The sequence below is a fragment of the Vigna angularis genome, chromosome 10 (assembly GCF_016808095.1).
Source record: "Vigna angularis cultivar LongXiaoDou No.4 chromosome 10, ASM1680809v1, whole genome shotgun sequence".
Lineage (NCBI taxonomy): Eukaryota > Viridiplantae > Streptophyta > Magnoliopsida > Fabales > Fabaceae > Vigna > Vigna angularis.
Genome location: NC_068979.1, coordinates 10,375,766 through 10,396,010, shown reverse-complemented (window position 1 = coordinate 10,396,010; position 20,245 = coordinate 10,375,766). Strand labels below are relative to the sequence as shown.

The following is a 20,245-nucleotide window of genomic DNA, read 5'->3' as shown; positions in this document are numbered from 1 at the left end:
AAATCTATCTGTACTGTCTTGTACTCTGAACCAAATGAACACTTTTTCTGTCCTTTTTCCATCGTTTTGTTTTGTAGCATGTCTTCCCATGCTTGTCTTCTTTATTATCAACTCTCTCTTGTGTGTCCCAAGCACAGCTACCTCTATATTGGGAAACCAGACCGACCATTTGGTGCTGCTCAAATTTAAGGAATCAATATCAAATGATCCTTACAAAATCATTGCCTCTTGGAATAGTTCCATCCATTTTTGCAACTGGCCTGGAGTTACATGTGACTCCATGAATCAAAGAGTTATAGAGTTAAACCTAGAAGGAAAACAGTTACAAGGTCTCATACCACCCCATATAGGCAATCTCTCTTTCCTAACCAGGCTTAACCTTGGAAACAACAGCTTTAGTGGAAAAATTCCACAAGAACTGGGTCGGTTGTTACAGTTACAAAACTTATCTCTCACCAATAACTCTTTGAAAGGAGAAATACCTGCAAACTTGACAAGATGTTCTAACCTTAGAGAGTTACACTTGTTTGGTAACAATTTGATTGGTGAAATACCAATGGAAATTGGCTACCTGCAAAAGCTTCAAGAACTGACCTTGGCAGTAAACAATCTCACAGGAGTAATCCCATCTTCCATAGGGAATCTTTCATCTCTCGTTTCTCTATCAATCGGTGTCAATTACTTCGAGGGATATATTCCACAAGAAATTTGTCTCCTCAAAAACTTGTCATTGATGTCATTGCATGTCAACAAGCTGATAGGTACATTTCCTTCTTGTCTTTACAATATGTCATCTCTTACCATTATTTCAGCTGCAGACAATCAATTTAATGGCTCCCTTCCACCAAACATGTTCCACACTCTCCCTAATCTCCGAGAATTCCTTGTTGGTGGGAATCATATCTCAGGTTCAATCCCAACTTCCATTGCAAATTCATCTGTCCTCCAAACACTTGATGTTGGTACAAATCATTTACAGGGCCAAGTTCCAAGTCTTGGAAAGCTGCAATACCTTTGGTTCCTTAGTCTGTATAGTAATAACTTAGGTGACAATACGACAAAGGACTTGGAGTTTTTAAAATCCTTAGCCAATTGTAGCAAGTTAGAAGTGGTTTCTATTTCCTATAATAGTTTTGGAGGTAGTTTGCCGAATTTTATGGGAAATTTATCCACCAAACTTAGTCAATTATATCTTGGGGGTAATCACATATCAGGAAAAATTCCTGCAGAAATAGGCAATCTAGTTAGCTTAACTATCTTGACCATGGAAATTAACCACTTTGAAGGAGTTATTCCAGCCACTTTTGGAAAGTTCCAGAAACTACAAAAGTTGGAGTTAAGTAGGAACAAGTTGACAGGAGATATTCCAGATTTTATAGGCAACCTCACTCAGTTGTATTATTTGGGCATGGCAGAAAATATGTTTGAAGGAAAGATTCCTCCAAGTATAGGAAAGTGTCAAAATTTGCAATACCTTAACCTTTGGAAAAACAACCTTGTAGGAAGCATACCCTTAGAGGTTTTTAGTCTTTTCTCGTTAACAAACTTACTGGACTTGTCACAAAATTCACTGAGTGGTAGGCTTCCTGATGAAGTTGGCCGGTTAAAAAATATAGGAAAGATGAGTGTGGCCGAAAATAATCTGTCTGGTGAAATCCCTGAAACCATTGGAGACTGTATAAGCTTGGAGTACCTTTGTCTGCAAGGAAATTCCTTTCATGGAATCATACCTTCCTCTTTAGCTTCACTCAAAGGTCTTCGAGTATTAGACATGTCACGAAATCTTCTGAATGGATCAATTCCTAAGGATCTACAACATATTTCTTTCTTAGAATACTTCAATGTATCTTTTAACATGTTGGAGGGTGAAGTACCACTGGAAGGTGTCTTTCAAAATGCAAGTGAGTTAGCCGTGGCTGGGAACAATAAGCTCTGTGGGGGTGTTTCACAGTTGCATCTACCACCGTGTCCTATCAAAGGTAAGAAACCTTCAAAACACTTGAATTTTCTATGGATCGCAATGGTGGTAGTTAGTGCAGTTGTTTTTCTTCTCGTTCTGCCATTTTTTGTATCTATCTACCGGTTGAGGATAAGAAAGCACAAAAATCCATCGTCTGATTTGCCAATTATAGACCCAGTGGATAAGGTTTCATACCAAAACCTACACCAAGGAACCGATGGGTTTTCAGTTAAAAATTTGATAGGATCTGGAAGTTTTGGCTCCGTATACAAAGGGACTATTGAGTTAGAAGGAGAAGAAAATGTTGTAGCCATAAAGGTTGTAAACCTTCAACAGAAGGGAGCTCAAAAAAGTTTCATTGCCGAATGTAATGCGTTGAAAAATATTAGGCATCGGAACTTGGTGAAGACTGTAACATGTTGTTCTAGCATAGATCACAGAGGCCAAGAATTCAAAGCTCTTGTTTTTGAGTACATGATAAATGGAAGTCTAGAAAGATGGTTGCATCCAGAAATAGAAACCTCAAAGCAGCCCGCTAGATCATTAAACATTGACCAAAGATTAAACATTATCATTGATGTTGCTTCTGCTATTCACTATCTTCACTACGAATGTGGGCAAGCCATTATTCACTGTGATTTGAAGCCAAACAATGTTCTTCTCGATGATTGTTTGGTAGCTCATGTAAGCGACTTTGGTTTAGCTAGAAGACTCGCAGCTATTGCAGTTTCTCCAAAACAAACTAGCACTATTGAAATAAAGGGCACAGTTGGTTATGCTCCTCCAGGTAAATTGTTTAAGTTACGAAATCTTGTTCTCTTCTGCATTTAACTTCATTTTTTGATCAATGTCTCTTCTGCATTTAACCAATTTCAGAATATGGAATGGGATCAGAGGTGTCTGTAGAAGGCGACGTGTACAGCTTTGGAATTATGGTTTTGGAAATGTTGACAGGGAGAAGACCAATAGATGAAATGTTTGAAGATGGTCTTAATCTCCATAACTACGTCAAAATTTCAATTCCAAACCACCTTCCCCAGATTGTGGACCCAACTATTCTTCCAAATGGAATAAAGGTGGCTGCTGATAGCCAAAATCTTCTTCCAATGCATCCTTTGGTAGAGAAATGCTTACTACCACTTTTTAGGATTGCACTTGCTTGTTCAAAGGAGTTGCCGAAAGAAAGAATGAGTATGGTTGATGTCATTAGGGAGCTTCATTTGATCAAAAGTTCCTTTTCATCATGAAAGATCAATGGAGGTTGGCTACATGAAAACCACAAAAATGTTAAGTTATGTAACTTGTATACACTAGCTTATCAACCAATGCTGGAAGGTGTTTCTTATCCTTTCCTTCTTCATTACTTTGTTTCCTTATTAAAGTAAAGGAAGTTTTTTACTTTTCCTACTTTTTATATGTGAGTTGACTGAGACAATAGAAAACACAAAAGTAAAGGAAGTTTGGGAAAAAGGTTGGAATACAATATCTGAAGAAAAAATGGATGATTTATGATGTTCATTATTATGGTTTAATGATGAAATAATGGATTGTTTAGGTGCAATTAAATGCACTAACTATTTATTTTTCTCTGTGCTAAAATTGGAGCTTGACAACTAGTTGCATATATTGATGGAAAACAACAAAATACAGAGAAGCTGCTTTTGTAAACCAACTTTATTTCTGTATTCGATTTGGATACCAGGTTGAACAAAATACAGAGAAAATATCTAGGCAAAAATATTTATTTCAATATATTTGCATAAATTAGTTTTCAACTTTCAAAATTCTTTTTTAAATATTGACAAAAATATGAATAATCCTTTACGTCTAATGTTTGGGTTATTTCCAACTCTGAGGCCAGCATGTAGTATTCACAAAAGTATGACCTAACTCTACGTACCACCAATTCAACGTCATTAATTTAAGAGTAACAAAAAACAAAGTTGGGCATGCTGCATCAAGTTTGTTTGTTTTTTTCTTGGTAGGCAAAGGAAAATTCATTAAAAAGGTACAAGATGTACCGCATATATAGTAGATTACAGGAAAAACAAAAGGAAGAAACAATAATAGAACATAAAAAATTACTGCATAATTCCTTTTTAATATTTTGATATGATGCATCGACATTTTAATTTTTGTATTGTGTTTAATATTTTATGATACCATACCCCGATGTTTATTAATGAAGTATGTAATTTATAAAGTAGTAATATAGTTATGATAAAAATAGTTTATAATTTTTATTTTGACAATGTTTAATATATATCATTTTAATTTGAATTTATACAATAACAATTATATATTTATTATATTTAATTTTTTTTATATTTTTTATTATGTGTATATATGTATTATATCTTAATATTTTTAAAATAAATATATTGACTCCTATCACATTCGATACACATATAGATAGACTCATCCAAGCATCACTTAGCTATCACTTTAAATATATTAAAATTTATACTTTTTAGAGTCTTCTTCTATTGTATCATACACTAATTTTAATATTTTAAAATAGGATTAATATAAGTTTTAAGTTTTGATGAATTTCAAAACTTTTAATTAAATTTTTATGATTTATTAGTTTTCAAAATTTAAATCTTTTCAATTAAATCTCTCGTTAGACTTTTATTTTAATTAGTTGACATAACTTGTTATAAGTTGAGAACGTTATAAGTTGATAACGTGACTGTTATCTTATCTTGCCTCTTAGCTTACCTATTTTGTGTAACATCTCAAATTTAGTAATATAAAATTTACTAAAATGAAACATTATATTGATAAAGAAAGAACATAACTACAAATTTGGTGAATAAAAATTTCACCTGAAGAACAAACATAACTGTCTATACTATAAGCTTCACTTCCCCCATTCCTCCCTCCTTCAGCTTCTCAAACTGAAAAGACTGCATCTCTAAGCTCACACTATCAAGGTGATCATTGCAAAAGAGAAGACAACATACAAAGACATACCACAAAAAAACAAGGATAAGCTAGAATAATTTAATTGATCATACTACTCATACTGATTAAACTAATTCATAAGCATGTAACAACAGAGCATTTCAAGCATGCAAGGACTATCCACACAATACATGTAATGACCGAATACATCATACAGTTAATGACTGACCACGTGACTTGACCATCCAGATTGTATGAAATGTCAAGTTCCAGGGGTTTGTGCACCGGTGTGGTGAAGTAACTCAAAACTCATCAGCTGTCACACTAGGTTAGTCCATTATAAATCACCTACGATACCCTATAGGCTAGGACCTCCTGCTATTCTCACCACATGACTCATCACTCTCTACTTGAGCATGGATGATCATTAGAATGTCAGGATAAACCCCCTAAAGACACTCCGACCATTCACACGGTCAATCACAACAAAAGGCACCACCATGTAACCTCTCTGTAAGGATCATGGAATTACGTCCATCAACCATACTTTTCCTTTTTACAACATTATGATAATGCATACATAAGCCATCAAAGCAATTTGATCTATTATTTAAAACAACACACTAAAATAAATATAAATATGGGCCGAACAAAAATCACCAAACATATATGAACAATACCGAAAACCCTGTGAATGTTGGAGATTGACCGTTCTCTCACTACCTAAAGAACAGGACCGAACAGTCAATAATAGATACAACTGAAGAGAAGGCCGAACACTATTACTGACCGACAACTAGAGGATTCCGAGTACCACAACATGACCGAATACTACCACCATACCAAGTATTAAGTTTAGACCGAACGCTTATGGCTTAGGCCAAACACTTAGGCCCTGTTCTTTTGAGTGGATTTGAGAGGATGGATTTGAGGGGATTTGAAGATCATTTTTTTTGTCGTTTATTTGAGTGAATTTGGAGGTAAATGAGAATGAATTTGGAAATAAAATTTGTGAGAATTAGTATAGAATTGTATTGACATGACAAATTAAAAAAAATTATTTCCAAATTCACTTTTATTTACCTTCAAATTCACTCAAATAAACGACAAAAAAAATTATCTTCAAATCCTCTCAAATCCCCTCAAATCCATCCTCTCAAATCCACTCAAAAGAACAGGGCCTTAGAGTTGATATTGATTACTAAAATATCACCTAACGGTCATTCACAGGTAGGGCCCATGAGAGGCCGAACGCAGTTAAGACCGAATACAAATATTAGACCGAGCGCTAGTACTAGACCGATTGCTACTAAGAGGCCCCACACCCCACTAAGACCGATCATTACTAAGTGACCACACTCCCCACTAAGACCGATCGCTACTAAGAGACCACACACCTCACTAAGAACGATCGTTATGACTAAAACAGAATACTAGTACAAGACCGATCAGTCATTAACTCAAAAGCGCTACAAAAGTAGAACTCAGTTAAGACCGAACACAAGAAGAAAGCCAAAAGGTCAATGAATGACACTCGGCGATCTACATAATTCTGTAGAATAGCTGCAGAATTATGATCAACCACTATCTTCACCAATTCCTACCACTTCCCAACTTCTAATCCTCCAAACATGATTCATATACCAATTTACATCTATCCAAAGGTACCTAAAATCGTTCTAACATCATCCCAAAGAGTCACATACCAGATTTCACTCCCAACCCCAAACTATCATACTCGCATACCCACTTTCTTAAGATTAGACAAACCGAACACTTATGCAGAGAAACTCCAACTAGTTCACAGGTTCCAGCATTCACAGATTCAACACAATTCAATCAAACATTCAAGTTACAAACAAGCAACCATCTAAACAATAATTTCATATATAGAAAATCACAATTAATTTAACTAGCTTCACTTACCTCTTAACCAAACGGAATCTTCTACCCTTCTAGAAATTTTCTCACACTTCTAGAAAATCCCAAGAACACCTATAGCTCATTGATTGATGAGGATAGACCACCAAAAGACCAGAAATGTTATCAGAAATGGGAAGAAGAAGCTGATGAACACATGCAACCAGAAACTTGGCTTGCATGTGTCAAAAAGTTTCAGAATCTCACAAGAGCTAAAGAAATCGAGACTTACCAGCTCTAAACAAGACTTTGATCGGTGGAAAAGGATGTTTTTGACTCTAGGATAACTTAAGCTCGGTCTGATTGAAAATCAGATGCAGTAAAATGAGAGATTTTTAGAGAGAATAAGGAGAAAAGAAAAAAGAAGAAGATTTAGAGAGAAATGGTTGTATCAGAAAATGGGACGAACATTTGAAATTTTCCTTTATATAGTAATATTATTTTAATATAAATCATTCGGTCTCATTATTCCCACACACCTGTCCACTCCAAAATCTTTAAAATTCTCGGTTCTTACATTCTCCCCAACAACAAGAATTTTCGTCCTCGAAAATTAGACTTACCAGATAGAAGGAACAACCTATTTTGACAAAGATACTACTCCCCACAACCTTACTAACATGAAAACCTTGCCTCTGTGTTAAAATGCCCTAATGATCAATAGTGTAGATTTGGTCTAACCATCATTCTCGAAACAAATTTGAACCTCTAAACCTCAGTTAATACGAATCTTTCTTTCACATAATTAATCTTGTTGTGTCTGCCACACAACCAGTCCTCATCAAACCTCTGCCACTTCTTGTAATTCTCTTCTAAAACCTCTACTAGTGCTGACTTCAATTCAATCCTTGTCTGATACTCTTTGACATCTTCTTGCTTCTTCTAAGAACCACTATACCACTGACTTGTTCATTACAACTTCTGAGTTTTCTACCAACTGTTAACACTCTTGATCACCCTTAATCCCCACCTTTTCTGATGACTTCACATGTGCTTTATTGATCTTCACTCTTGAGTAACATAGTTTCCAACTAAACTATCTCATTTCTAAAGAAAAAATTTCTCTGTTGCAACTTCCAAACAAAGTGAATACTCCATCTTTGCTTCTTCAACTTGTCAAACTAAACCGTACGCATTTCTTGACTCACTGGCTTTCTATCATACTTAGACCTGCAACTTCCTCGACTTGAGATCACTAGCTTAATCAGTATCAAGCCTACTTATGATACATCTCAAACTAGGATTGTCCAAACTGCGCTTTCTCAACCATTTTGAGAAGCCCACTAGTTATAGCATTTCAATTATACTATAAAATCACTTCACCACTTCATTATAGACTCCAATCTTCATATTCTTCAACCAATTCTTACTCAATTCTTATAAAACCAAAAACCTAAATCTTCTCTTTGTTCAAACTACCTGTTAACATTTCCTTACCTCTAAAACGCCCTTATAACTCAAAACCATGGTTCAAATCATCTCTTTCGTCCGTTGACCCACTCTTCCTATTCCAAATCCATTAATACTTCCTCACTTTAAAATTAACCCTACAGCTTGAAACCGTAGGCTCACTTATCTTCTCGGCTTGATACCTATTTCTTTCATACCCAAATCACTTCTAACTCTTGAGAATTTCCAACCACTCCCGACTCATTCTCATATAACAGCACCAATACTGTCTTAAAGAAACTCATCCCTCACAAACCACCAATTCATGATTAATAGAACGCTTCGCCCACACCACTTATTGATAAGAACCTGCCCACTATCATCCGTTGCGCTACTCTGATTCTCATGCTTCCTTGTTCATCAATCTACTGAAAGAACACTTCCTTCGTACCAATTTCAACCCACAAAGATTCACCCTCGAAGGACCTACTTCAAAACTTCCATTACCTTACAAAACCCTGAGAACTCCTCTCTTCCCTGATAACCTTGTCATTCCATTTCCTCAACACTGTTTCTACTCCTTAAAACGAACATGTTCGAAATCACTCCTGATGGTTAAGACGTATACCAAACTGTTCCAACCTGTTCTCTATTTCTCTTTTGAGATTCTTCAACCTTGTAGTTCTCCCTATGATTACACTAAGTCCAAACTCTACTGCTCTAACCAAGCTTCCACCTTCTTCTTGTACTACACAACTTCAACAAGAACCATCCATAAAGATATTACTGACACTGGTTCTTCTTAGACACCATTCCAGAGTGAACACCACTTCTCCAAGGTATAAAAATCTCATACTTGTTGCGGAACACCAACAGAAATCCTTACACCAAAATGATTTATCTTCTCTTCTCCACTTATCGTTGCTAAAACTTTCTGACTTCTATAATCCTTCATCTTCTCTTTTAAAACTTGATCCATTTTTAATGTATAACCATTGGTTCTCCTTCTCCAAATACAATACTTCTTTTGAAAGCCATAACCTCCCAAAAATGATTTGAAACAATCAAACCTCTCTTGTGATCACACCTCAAACCTAAGAAAGAACAACATCACATCTTTTTCACTTGCGTTCATCAGACATCTTGGATTTCTATAACACTTGCTACCATCTTTCGCTCAACTACACTTGATGCATCATCTTCGCTTGCCTTCCTTGCCAAGAAATCACTTCCTATAAACCTCAAACCTGAGCTCTTATATCGACTCCCCAACACCACATCACTTAGACTTTGTCATATATTCTTAATGTCAGCTTATCTCAAAACCTTCTTCAAGAATTACCTTCCTCAACTCAGAATCATCAAAATACACCTTACCTTTAATCTTCTGATCCTCAGAATACCCTTAGCCCGCAACATCAACCCTTTGACTTTATCCTAACTTGCCAACTTACTGTCTTCTATAACTCAACATTCAACATCCTCTTCTCTCTTGATCAAACTCAGTCGATCACCGAACATCACCATAAAACCATGCCCGAAGAAAACTGGTTGTACCCCAACATACCGCTTCATAACCCTGAACATTTTAATCAACCTGGATTCTCTAATCATTCTTGATACCCTCTTTAACGACTTACACTGTAACCACCGTTTGTCATATTTTCTAAGACCTTTCTTCTCCATTCCTCATTCATCGTGCTCTTAATTCTCTAACCTTACACTTTCTACCAAACTGACATCTTGATAAACTCCTTCCTGCAGCACTTGAAATCTTTCATCTCAGCCAATGGTCAAACCTTTCTTTTATTCAAACTACTAGTCTTGAAATATCATTCTCAACATCCACTTGCTAAGAAAACTTGACCATGTTCTTCCAACTATTTACATATCTCCACCCATCTTGCGAAACTTTGATCGGTGGAAAAGGATGTTTTTGACTCCATGATTAGTTAAGCTCGGTCTGATTGAAAATCAGATGAAGTAAAATTAGAGATTTTTAGAGAGAATGAGGAGAAAAGAAAAGAAAAGAAGATTTAGAGAGAAATGGTTGTATCAAAAAATGGTACGAACATTTGAAATTTTTCTTTATATAATAATATTATTTTAATATAAATCATTCAGTCTCATTATTTCCACACACTTGTCCACTCCAAAATCTTTAAAATTCTCGGTTATTACATTTGCACCACCTAATTTTATAATTATATAATTGAAAATTTCATATATATAATTTTATAATTATATAATTGAAAAAATTGTCGACTACCTCTTTATTTATATAAGTTTCCTAGACCTCTGCAACAATCTCTCCAATTCCTTTCTACGCTAGAAGGTGGAAAATGCGACAGTGTTTTTAAAATTTTGAATATTGAAAAAAATCACATTGTTCACATACTATTTTTCTCGTGGTTGGCCCTATATAAATATTAAAAAGAGCAATATATTAAAATCGATATATTTTGAATAGCACCAAAATCTTAGAATATGGACTCATGAACTTGCTTGTTTTTCTTTCCTAACGATTAATTGCATTTATAGCACGTATTCTTCTCGATCCTCATGCTTATCACGTTTTTTTTTTATTTCCTTTACGTTATAATCTTTCCTCATAAAAAGAAAATAATTAACTTGTTAGTGACTCATTTCTGTAAATGATATCATTATATATCTTGTTTTATTCTGTATATAGTTCACCGTGTTCCGTTATTTTTAAACTTTATTTTAATACAGAAATACAAGATGCCCAATTTTATATTGGAAAATTATATGTTGATAGCTGGACATCACTTAGAAACAACATTTCAATAATAAATATAAAGGACATAAAGTCGCAGTTATTTTATTAAAGGAATCATACTAGAATATTTTTAAGTTATAAATTGAAATAAATATAATTAAAATATTGTTATTTTGAGTTAGTATGCGAGTGTTTTTTATTTGGTAGATGTGAAAATATTATAGACTTTTATTCAATATATTTAATTTATATTTTAATATAAATATAAATATTTTGTAAGATAATAAAGTTTTTTTTTGTACAAAGTCTACTCAAATTTAATAAGAAAATGACGCTTTAACAACTTTCTAATACAACTAATTAATCCTTTGTTATAACAATATAATAATTATCAAAATAGATGTGATATTTGTCTAACTTTCATGTCAGCAAACCTTTATCGTTTTTATAAGTAGAATGTTTGGCCAGTAGTTGGTTACAAAGAAGTTGCTTTTCATGTCAGAAACAGCGCTGTGGTGAGTTTTCTTCCTTTTGTCTGTGCAGATTGCATTACCGAAATGGCTTGGAATGGAATTTCCGTGAGGCGCAGTGAACCGGAAGTGGTGGTGCCGGCAAAAGCTACTCCGAGTGAAGTAAAGCATCTTTCGGACATTGATGACCAAGAAGGGCTTCGCATGCAGCTCTCCTTCATCATGTTCTATAAAAGGGAGGAGGCAATGAAGGAGTTTGATCCTGCCATGATCATAAAAAGGGGAATCTCTGAAGCTCTTGTTCACTACTATCCCTTGGCTGGGAGGGTGGCGGAAGGGTCTAACAGAAAGCTGGTGGTGGAGTGCAGCGGTGAGGGGGTTATGTTTGTTGAAGCTGAGGCTGATGTTGCATTGGAGGAGCTTGGTGACTCAATTGGACCACCTTGTCTCCATAGGAAACACTTCCTCTATGCACTGCCTGCATCTCAAGGAATTCTTGCCTCTCCTTTGTTGTTCATTCAGGTAATCAAATACAAACATAACCATTAATGATATATATATCATTAATGGATATTAATAGGTAAAAACAGTTTAATTACCTATTCGAAAATGAAGTATGCATGATATCATATATCCACTCATCATGAGCGGTGACTTTTATTTCAATGTATGATTTTAATGATTAAATTATTAGTAAGAAAATATTAATTATTCAAGAATTATTTAAATTTAATTTTATATATTGTTATTTAGTCTCATGAAATTACTGATTTAAAACAATTAACTTTTCAAAATTTACATTTTATGATACAACTCATTTAAAATAACATGTGTGACCAAATTTATTTACATATATATTTTATTATGTAATTTTATTTGAATTGTATTAAAATAATTTTTTATCCTATATTATATTTTAAAATAAAGGAATTTGTAAATATTCATATATTCATATATCTTAAATTATTTTTAAAAATTATTTTACGTCTAAATTAAATATATATTTATTTTATTTACTTGAAAATAATATAAAACTTCATTTTCTGACACATGAAATATATCATATTACAAACATATTTCTACAATATATTATATATAATATAATATCTAAAAAAACATATTAAAACTTTTTTCTTATATATACATAACCAATACAAAAAAGTGAAAATATGGTAAATGTTTTTAGACAAAATGAGATAGACAAGATAGACAATAATTAAGTAATAATTAAGACAACAATTAAATAGCAATAATAGTAGCTTGACATTCAACTTTTAGATAAAGAATATCTTAGACAACAAAGTTTTATATAAACAATTAGATAACAATATTTTTAATAATAAAATATTAAATTGAGATGAGTGATTATAGCTTAAAATAAAGTTATAATATATTTGTCACGTGAATAACAGATGTTTGTAGAATGATTATACAAATGGATATAGGTGTGAACATATTCATCATTTTTTCTTTTAAAATGAAAACCCTAAATCGTCATGTCTCAGGTAACTCGTCTTTCATGCGGAGGGTTCGTATTTGCCGTGTGCATGAATCACGTCGTGTGCGACTCTTTCGGGCTGGTTCAGTTCCTCAACACGGTGGCAACAATGGCAAGGGATCCACACGCCGCAATCCAACAACCGGTGTGGAGAAGAGACATATTTAGCGCACGCAACCCTCCACGTGTGACTTGCACACACCACGAGTACGAGGATGTTGTCCACCATAGTACTACAACTACTTCTTCACAGGAAGACTTGTCTCACGAATCATTTTTCTTTGGGAAGAAAGAGATTCAAACGCTTCGAAATCATCTTCCCCGGAACCTTCAGAAATGCTCAACTTTCGAGTTACTTACGGCATGCTTATGGAAGTGTCGTACAATGGCGCTTGATCTTGACCCCAACGAGGTGGTTGGTGTGTCGAGTTTCGTCACTACTCATGGGAAGGTGGATGTGCCAAAAGGGTATTATGGGAATGCGTTTGTGTTTCCAATGGCACTATCAAAGGCTGGTTTGCTGTGCAAAAGCTCGTTAGGGTATGCTTTGGGGTTGATCAGAGAAGCCAAGGGTCGAATGAGTGAAGAGTACGTTAGGTCAGCGGTTGATCTTATGGTTCTGAAGGGGCGTCCTATGCATAGGACACATGGGAGTTTCTTTGTAGGGGATATGACTCGTGTGGGTTTTGGTGAAGTTGATTTTGGTTGGGGAAAGCCCGTTTATGGAGGTCCTGTTGGAGCCATACCATTAGTCAGCTACCTTGCAAGGTTCAAAAATGGTAGAGGCAAAGATGGGATTATGGTGCCAATATTGTTGCCACAGCTTGTCATGAAAAGGTTTCTCAGGGAGCTCACCAAAATGACTAGTCCCGACATCAAAACAAGAGCTAGATCCATGATATAACGTTGTTTAATCTCTCACTTCCATTTCATAAGGTTGTTTCAGGTTTTATTGGGCATTACTATGTTTGTGGATCCATGTCCTACATAAAGCGGCAATTTCTTCCTGTAACTTTCGTCTATAAACGATTTCCAAAAATAGAAAATGATTTCCACGTTACACAATCTGGAAGTCAATTTTTTTTTTCTAGATTTATGAATTGTACAGTTCTAATTTTTTTTTTAATTTAAAAGATTCAAACATAACTTAATGATTTGAATAACTTTTTGTAATTATCCATTGGATAAATTTAAAAAAATTGCGCGATAAATTTGCCCTTTTCTTTTACACGAATACAATGGATAATTCCCACATCGCATACATCTTAATGGTCCCAAATTCTGAGTAGTGTGTGGTGTGTAACTGTTGATAAACAAAACATACATTATTGCTGATAAATGTGTTACCTAACTCTACGAAGACGTACAACACCAGCTAGCCTTTTTGTGGACCAGCCTATAGCCCCACAAGTTCAGAATCTTACTGAGTTTAAGTTTCAAATAAGTGAATTTAACTTTTATATAAGCTTAGGTCTAACAAACTCATTATTCAATCTTTTTAAAATGGTACCAGTTCGGTTAAAAATTTCAACTTGTAAATTCTTTCAAAAGACGGTGTTAAAATTTCACCCACATGACAAGCGCCATAATGACACGTGATTCATGAGTTTAATTTTTTTAAAATAAAATTAAATATTTTTATAAAATGGGTATTTCTTTTTAAGCTTAAAAAATTTTATCCAGAGTTTCTTTGTTTCTTCTACACACTATTTCCACCACTAACCAATGTTTTCCATTTTTCCATTTCTCAACTCTTCCAAATTCTAAAATGGTGCCATAATAATTATTCTCACACACGCACAGAACATATATATACAAATCCATCAGTATCTTCAAATTCCAACTTTATACAACTCCATCATCACTATTTTTCTTCCTCCTCTCATCTTCATCATCACCTATTCTCCTTTATTATCTTCAATCATCTCCACCTTCATTACAGTTTTCTCCAATATTCACCTTCATACATATCATCCAACATAGACCCACACAATCATCATCACATCCACCTTCACCTACAAAAACCACTTTTGCATCGTGTCTCATCTTCACCTTTATACAAACACAAAGACCAAACTAGAAATTACTCCATCGCTCTCACTCGTTTTTTTTTCATCTTCTTCCTCACCATATTGTTCACACAACACACTAAGATACATAAACATACTAGAAAATTTAGAGGTTCTTATTATTGGATTTATCAAGAAATAAATTCATTAGAAAAACACAACAATAATAAAACATGAGTTGAATTATATAAGGGATTAATATTATTTTCTATCCAATAATAACGATGAGAAGGAGATACGACATGAATACCGACAATGTTACCTATGGTAGTTTGTGTTGATGGCAGTTTCTCCGTCCGACTACTGTGGAAAGTGTGACCAGAAATAGAGAAGGCGTTGTTGAGATTGACCACGAGAGAGGATACAAGGAATAACTCTATTTCTTAAGTTTTTTTTTTTTTAAAAAAAAAATAAGTGTGTTGAATCCAATTTTTCCAACCTCCAATTTTAATTTTTACACCTTCACGAGTTTATTGGACTGGATTTTTCAAAAAAAAAAAAATATCTAATTTTGATTAAAAACAAATAAACACATGACAACCAAATAGAGTATTATTTGCCATGTAGACGAAATTTTAAAAAACTAAAATCATTTTTTTTTTAAAATATATAGGATAAAAATAATTCAAAGTTTCACTTAATCATTTGCAATTTTACATAATAGGACCAAAAATATTTAACACATGGCATTTTTATGAAAAGATAAAAGTACATACAAAAGCTAAAGCTATGTTCGTTTCGCAAGATATACTGTTTAAGCAGATGGAAAAGAAAAGATTTACACGGACGGATTTGCTGTGTTCATTTCTGAAGATTTGAGATTGATTGCAAGCAGTGATTTGCGGGATGCTCATATCAGTGACTAGAGAAGATTTGCGGGAGGAAAATTTGCTTTCCAATATTATCCTCCTTTAAGTAATTTTCAATGCAACTGAAAAATAATAATAATTATTATAATAATAATAATAATGGAATTTTAAAATTTATTTTTTATTTTTCTCTCTTTATAATAATTTTAACAATTATATATAATATTATTAATTATCATTTTATATTACTTTTAAGGATATTTTAGTAATCTTTAATTTTTACCTATTAAATCATTTTTTTTATCTATCACAACACTAATTCTTACAAACTTTCTTTCCAAATTCATTTTCAATTACCTTCAAATCTATTCAAACAAACAACAAAATATTTATCCTCAAATCCCACAAATTCATTCACTCACTCTCTTTAAATCATCTCCACCAAGTGAAAACGGAGAAAGCTTTTTATAAAGGTAAAATAAATCCTAACAAACTAAAGATATTAGGACAAGCAAGACGTCCTCTATCTACTTATGAGAATATCTCAATCATCTCTATTTTGAATATATATATATATATATATATGAAAATGTCTTTTTAATAATTTTTTGATAACTTATTAACAACAATCTATGTGATAGTTTGTAATTTGTGCATTTAAAATATACAAACCAATAAAATAGTGACACATCTCTTTTTATCAAAAAGTTGTTAAAATATATATATATATATATATATATATATATATATATATATATATATATATATATATATATATATATATATATGTATATGGACTCTGTTCAAGTTAACATGTGTTTCCTTAAATTTATATAATATATATAGATAATGTCACCAAGGAGTTTCGCCGTGGTGCATGGTGGGGCAGAACTGGTGATGCCAGCAGGACGAACTCCACGAGAACTGAAAAAGCTTTCTGACATAGATGATGAAGAGGGGCTACGTTTTCACCTTCCTGTGATCATGTTCTACAGAAATGGTTCAGTTGTGGAAGGAAAAGATGTTGGTAAGGTTATAAGAAATGGTTTAAGTAAAGCACTAGTGTACTATTACCCTCTTGCTGGTAGACTGAGAGAAGGGCCTAACAGAAAGCTTATGGTGGATTGCAATGGTGAGGGGATGTTGTTGGTGGAAGCTGAGGCTGATGATTCACTGAGGGAGTTAGGTGATAAGATTCTTCCACCCTGCCCTTACATGAAGGAGTTTCTTCTTGATGTTCCTGGATCACCACGCATTCTTGGAACCCCTCTCTTGTTTCAGGTAAATTATTATATTCTGGTGCTCATCTCATTTATGATTCTGCTAGGTTTCTCTCTAACACATGAAAGTTTATAATAATAGTCAACTGCATAATATTTATTTCATTAAATCTTTCTTATTTAAAGCAATTTAATTCCACATATTATTTCTAAAATTTTATAAAACTATTTTGCAAAATAAAATTTATTTATTACTATTTTGTAAAATAAGATTTATACTTATTTTAAGTCGGTTTTCTTTATCAACACAATTTTAAGTTACTAACAATGTTAAGATCAATCATTATTTTCTTTGAGATAATATTGATTTTGAAATTTCAAATTTTACAACAATTTTATCTCAAAAAGATATTTCAAAAAATTGAAAAAAAAATTATATTTAAATTATCATTAATCTCAATTTTAAAATAACGTATAACGCAATCTATATATTACAAATTAACTTAACTTTTAATTAATTGAATTCTTTAATAATATATTTCAGGAAATTTAGGTTATAAATCCAGTCTAATACTTATAATATATAAGTTTGTTCTTTCATTAGGTCTAAGAAGACAATTTTGTCTTTTCTTTTGAGATTCTACATCTATGAGCAATCTCCCTACACCTCACCCATTTCTTCTGCATCTCTCATATTACACATTTACCCTTTATTTATTAAATTATTTATTAAAATCAAATCAAAATTAATGATGAGTTAATGATTTCGTAACCACTAACAATCCTAAATCCTATTTTGTTGCCCTACATGCATCCTTTCCTCTTCTTATTTTTTAACTTTAAAATAAAATAACAAACAAATCAAAAAATGAAAAGATATTTCAAAAACATATTCAATATTATTTTATCATAAAATATAACATAAAAATAAAATTTATAAAATATATAAATATAAAATATTAACAAAACACTATATAAAATATTAACCAAAATAAATTAAATATACTAACATAATATTTCATACATATATTTTTTAAACAAATTTAATACTATAAATCAATATCAAAAATACTAAATAATAAATAGTATAAAGAAATACAATTTATAAATTTTAAACAAATATAATTAAATGTAATAAAAGAAAATAAAGTAATAAAAGAAACCCTAAAAAAAGCGGCCCAGATCCAAGTGAAACCCTACAAAAGCAAGCGACACAGCTCCAAGTGCGGCCACCGTAAACCGCAGGTCGAAGTGTGGCTAGCCTCATCTGCAGTTCCAACCGAACGCCAACCGCAGGTACAACTGCGGCGACTCGTAGTTCTCATCCCTCCCAACCGCATTTCCATGTGCGGCAGCACCTGATCCGCAATTCCAAGTGCAGTTAAGAAATAAAAACGAAACAAGTATAGATTTTATCACACTCAATACATCATGACCTACCCTTGAAGTTAATTCTCTTAAAAGAAGAAAATCTACACTCTTCCACTAGAAGAACTTAAAAACAAATGAAGTTGATGATGAGGGAGGAAAAAAAATGTGAACTTGAAATGAAATGCGACAAGAAGAGGCAAGGAGGAGAAAAGGAAGAAGAAATGTAGGTTTTACAAAATAATCTGAAATGCAATAAGTTATTTGGTAAGTTATTTGGTACTGGAGAAAGAGATGTAAGTTTTACAAAATTTAAAGAAATTATGAAAATGAATATTTTATATGATTTAAAGAACTAATTCAATTTGATAAAATTTTCACTAATTAATACAGGATAATATTTAAGATTCTAATAAAACAGATCTACAATTGTTTTTTCTCAAGTGATATATTAATCCATATAGTAAAATATATAATAATATAAATATAAAATCAATTCACCATAACTCATATTAAAATATGGATATTATATTAATTGTTTTGTTAAAATGGATTATCTTTTGTTGGCTTTGTTGGCAGAACGAAAATTACCAGTCAAAACCGGATTTCAACACAGAACAAATACACTGTCGTTGAATTTGCCCACATTTGATGATTGTGCAGGTAACCCGTTTAACATGCGGAGGATTTGTTTTCGCCGCTCGCATGAACCACACAATCTGTGACTCATTGGGGTTGGTGCAATTTCTGACCATGGTGGGTGAGATTGCAAGAGGTGCTTCCATAACCCAGTTCCCTGTGTGGCAAAGAGAGTTATTCAGTGCAAGGAACCCACCAAGAATCACATGTGCACACAACGAATATGAAACCCAACATTGCCAGAAAGAAACATGGGACACCCACGAAATGGACCATGGATCATTTTTCTTTGGTCCCAAAGAGATTGCAACCCTTCGGAGTCACCTTCCCATGCACCTCCAAAATTCTTCAACTTTTGAGGTGCTCTCTGCCTGTTTGTGGAAATGTCGAACCATAGCACTTGGGCTCAAACCCAACGAGACTGTGGGCTTGTCACCCTTTATCACTGCTCGAGGCAAATTGGGCCAACAAGTGCCCAATGGGTATTATGGCAATGCCTTTGCCTTCCCAATGGCTCTTGCCAGGGCTGGGCCTTTGTGCCAAAACCCATTGGGGTATGCATTGGAGTTAGTAAAAAAGGCAAAGGCTCAGATGGGTGCAGAATATGTCAGTTCTGTGGCTGATCTTATGGTTCTAAAGGGTCGACCCAAGTATAGGACTGAAGGGAACTACCTTATTGGGGACACTACTCATGTGGGGTTCTATGAAGTGGATTTTGGGTGGGGGAGTCCTATATATGGAGGACCTGCTGGGGCTATACCTTTTGTTAGCTTCTATGGACGTTTTAGGAACAGTGAAGGAGAGGATGTAATTGTGGTGCCAATTTTGTTGCCACACCATGTCATGAGGAGGTTTCTCTCTGAACTGGTAAAGATCACAAACAAGGACCCTATGGACTTTTCTGATGAGAATATGCCAAATAGGTCCATGCTGTATGTGAGAACCTGAATAATTAAGCGCTTTAATCACACACTCTGAACCCCATTTAATTCACTGTGCCACGTCAAAACCCACTCTGCATGCGCCGGCCATGTGTCACTGAGGGAACGTCCAAAAACGTTGGTGGAAAACAAGTGGCGTGCAGAGGATGGACGTTCGTCCAGCGCGGGAAGGGAAATTCACCCTCTGCATGCACTGACGCCATCTGTCACGTCAGAAGCTTCTAAAAGCTGTAGTGGAATCCAGGTGACCGTACGTGGTTGCATGGTCGTTCGGCGAGGAAGAGAAAATGATTTCTCTGAAAAACACTTTCTCTC

At 33.8% G+C, this 20,245-nt stretch overlaps 3 protein-coding genes across 3 annotated transcripts; all 3 read left to right on the top strand.

Annotated features, from left to right (window-relative positions):
* Positions 1-88: 88 nt before the first annotated feature.
* Positions 89-3,207, top strand: LOC108334855 (probable LRR receptor-like serine/threonine-protein kinase At3g47570). The gene is made up of 3 exons (XM_052869969.1): positions 89-172; positions 257-2,747; positions 2,837-3,207. Exons 1-3 carry the CDS (start codon positions 89-91, stop codon positions 3,205-3,207), a joined length of 2,946 nt encoding a protein of 981 aa, XP_052725929.1.
* Positions 3,208-11,387: 8,180 nt separating this feature from the next.
* LOC108335510 (alcohol acyl transferase 1 allele RGb) lies at positions 11,388-13,964 on the top strand. The gene is made up of 2 exons (XM_017571534.2): positions 11,388-11,908; positions 12,892-13,964. The coding sequence occupies exons 1-2, from the start codon at positions 11,474-11,476 to the stop codon at positions 13,786-13,788; spliced, it is 1,332 nt and encodes a 443-aa protein (XP_017427023.1). The 5' UTR covers positions 11,388-11,473; the 3' UTR covers positions 13,789-13,964.
* A 2,647-nt stretch (positions 13,965-16,611) lies between these two features.
* On the top strand, positions 16,612-19,937 carry LOC108334856 (methanol O-anthraniloyltransferase). Its single transcript, XM_017570787.1, has 2 exons — positions 16,612-17,043; positions 19,014-19,937. Exons 1-2 carry the CDS (start codon positions 16,612-16,614, stop codon positions 19,935-19,937), a joined length of 1,356 nt encoding a protein of 451 aa, XP_017426276.1.
* Positions 19,938-20,245: the final 308 nt, after the last annotated feature.

What these genes read in the sequence shown, in the direction of transcription:
- LOC108335510 (XM_017571534.2), top strand. Translation starts at nt 11,474, where the DNA reads ATGGCTTGGAATGGAATTTCCGTGAGGCGCAGTGAACCGGAAGTGGTG. An exon ending in CTCCTTTGTTGTTCATTCAG is followed by an intron (nt 11,909 to 12,891) that starts GTAATCAAATAC and finishes GTCATGTCTCAG; the next exon opens with GTAACTCGTCTTTCATGCGG.
- LOC108334855 (XM_052869969.1), top strand. Translation starts at nt 89, where the DNA reads ATGCTTGTCTTCTTTATTATCAACTCTCTCTTGTGTGTCCCAAGCACA. An exon ending in GAAACCAGACCGACCATTTG is followed by an intron (nt 173 to 256) that starts GTGCTGCTCAAA and finishes CATTTTTGCAAC; the next exon opens with TGGCCTGGAGTTACATGTGA. An exon ending in AGTTGGTTATGCTCCTCCAG is followed by an intron (nt 2,748 to 2,836) that starts GTAAATTGTTTA and finishes AACCAATTTCAG; the next exon opens with AATATGGAATGGGATCAGAG.
- LOC108334856 (XM_017570787.1), top strand. Translation starts at nt 16,612, where the DNA reads ATGTCACCAAGGAGTTTCGCCGTGGTGCATGGTGGGGCAGAACTGGTG. An exon ending in GAACCCCTCTCTTGTTTCAG is followed by an intron (nt 17,044 to 19,013) that starts GTAAATTATTAT and finishes ATGATTGTGCAG; the next exon opens with GTAACCCGTTTAACATGCGG.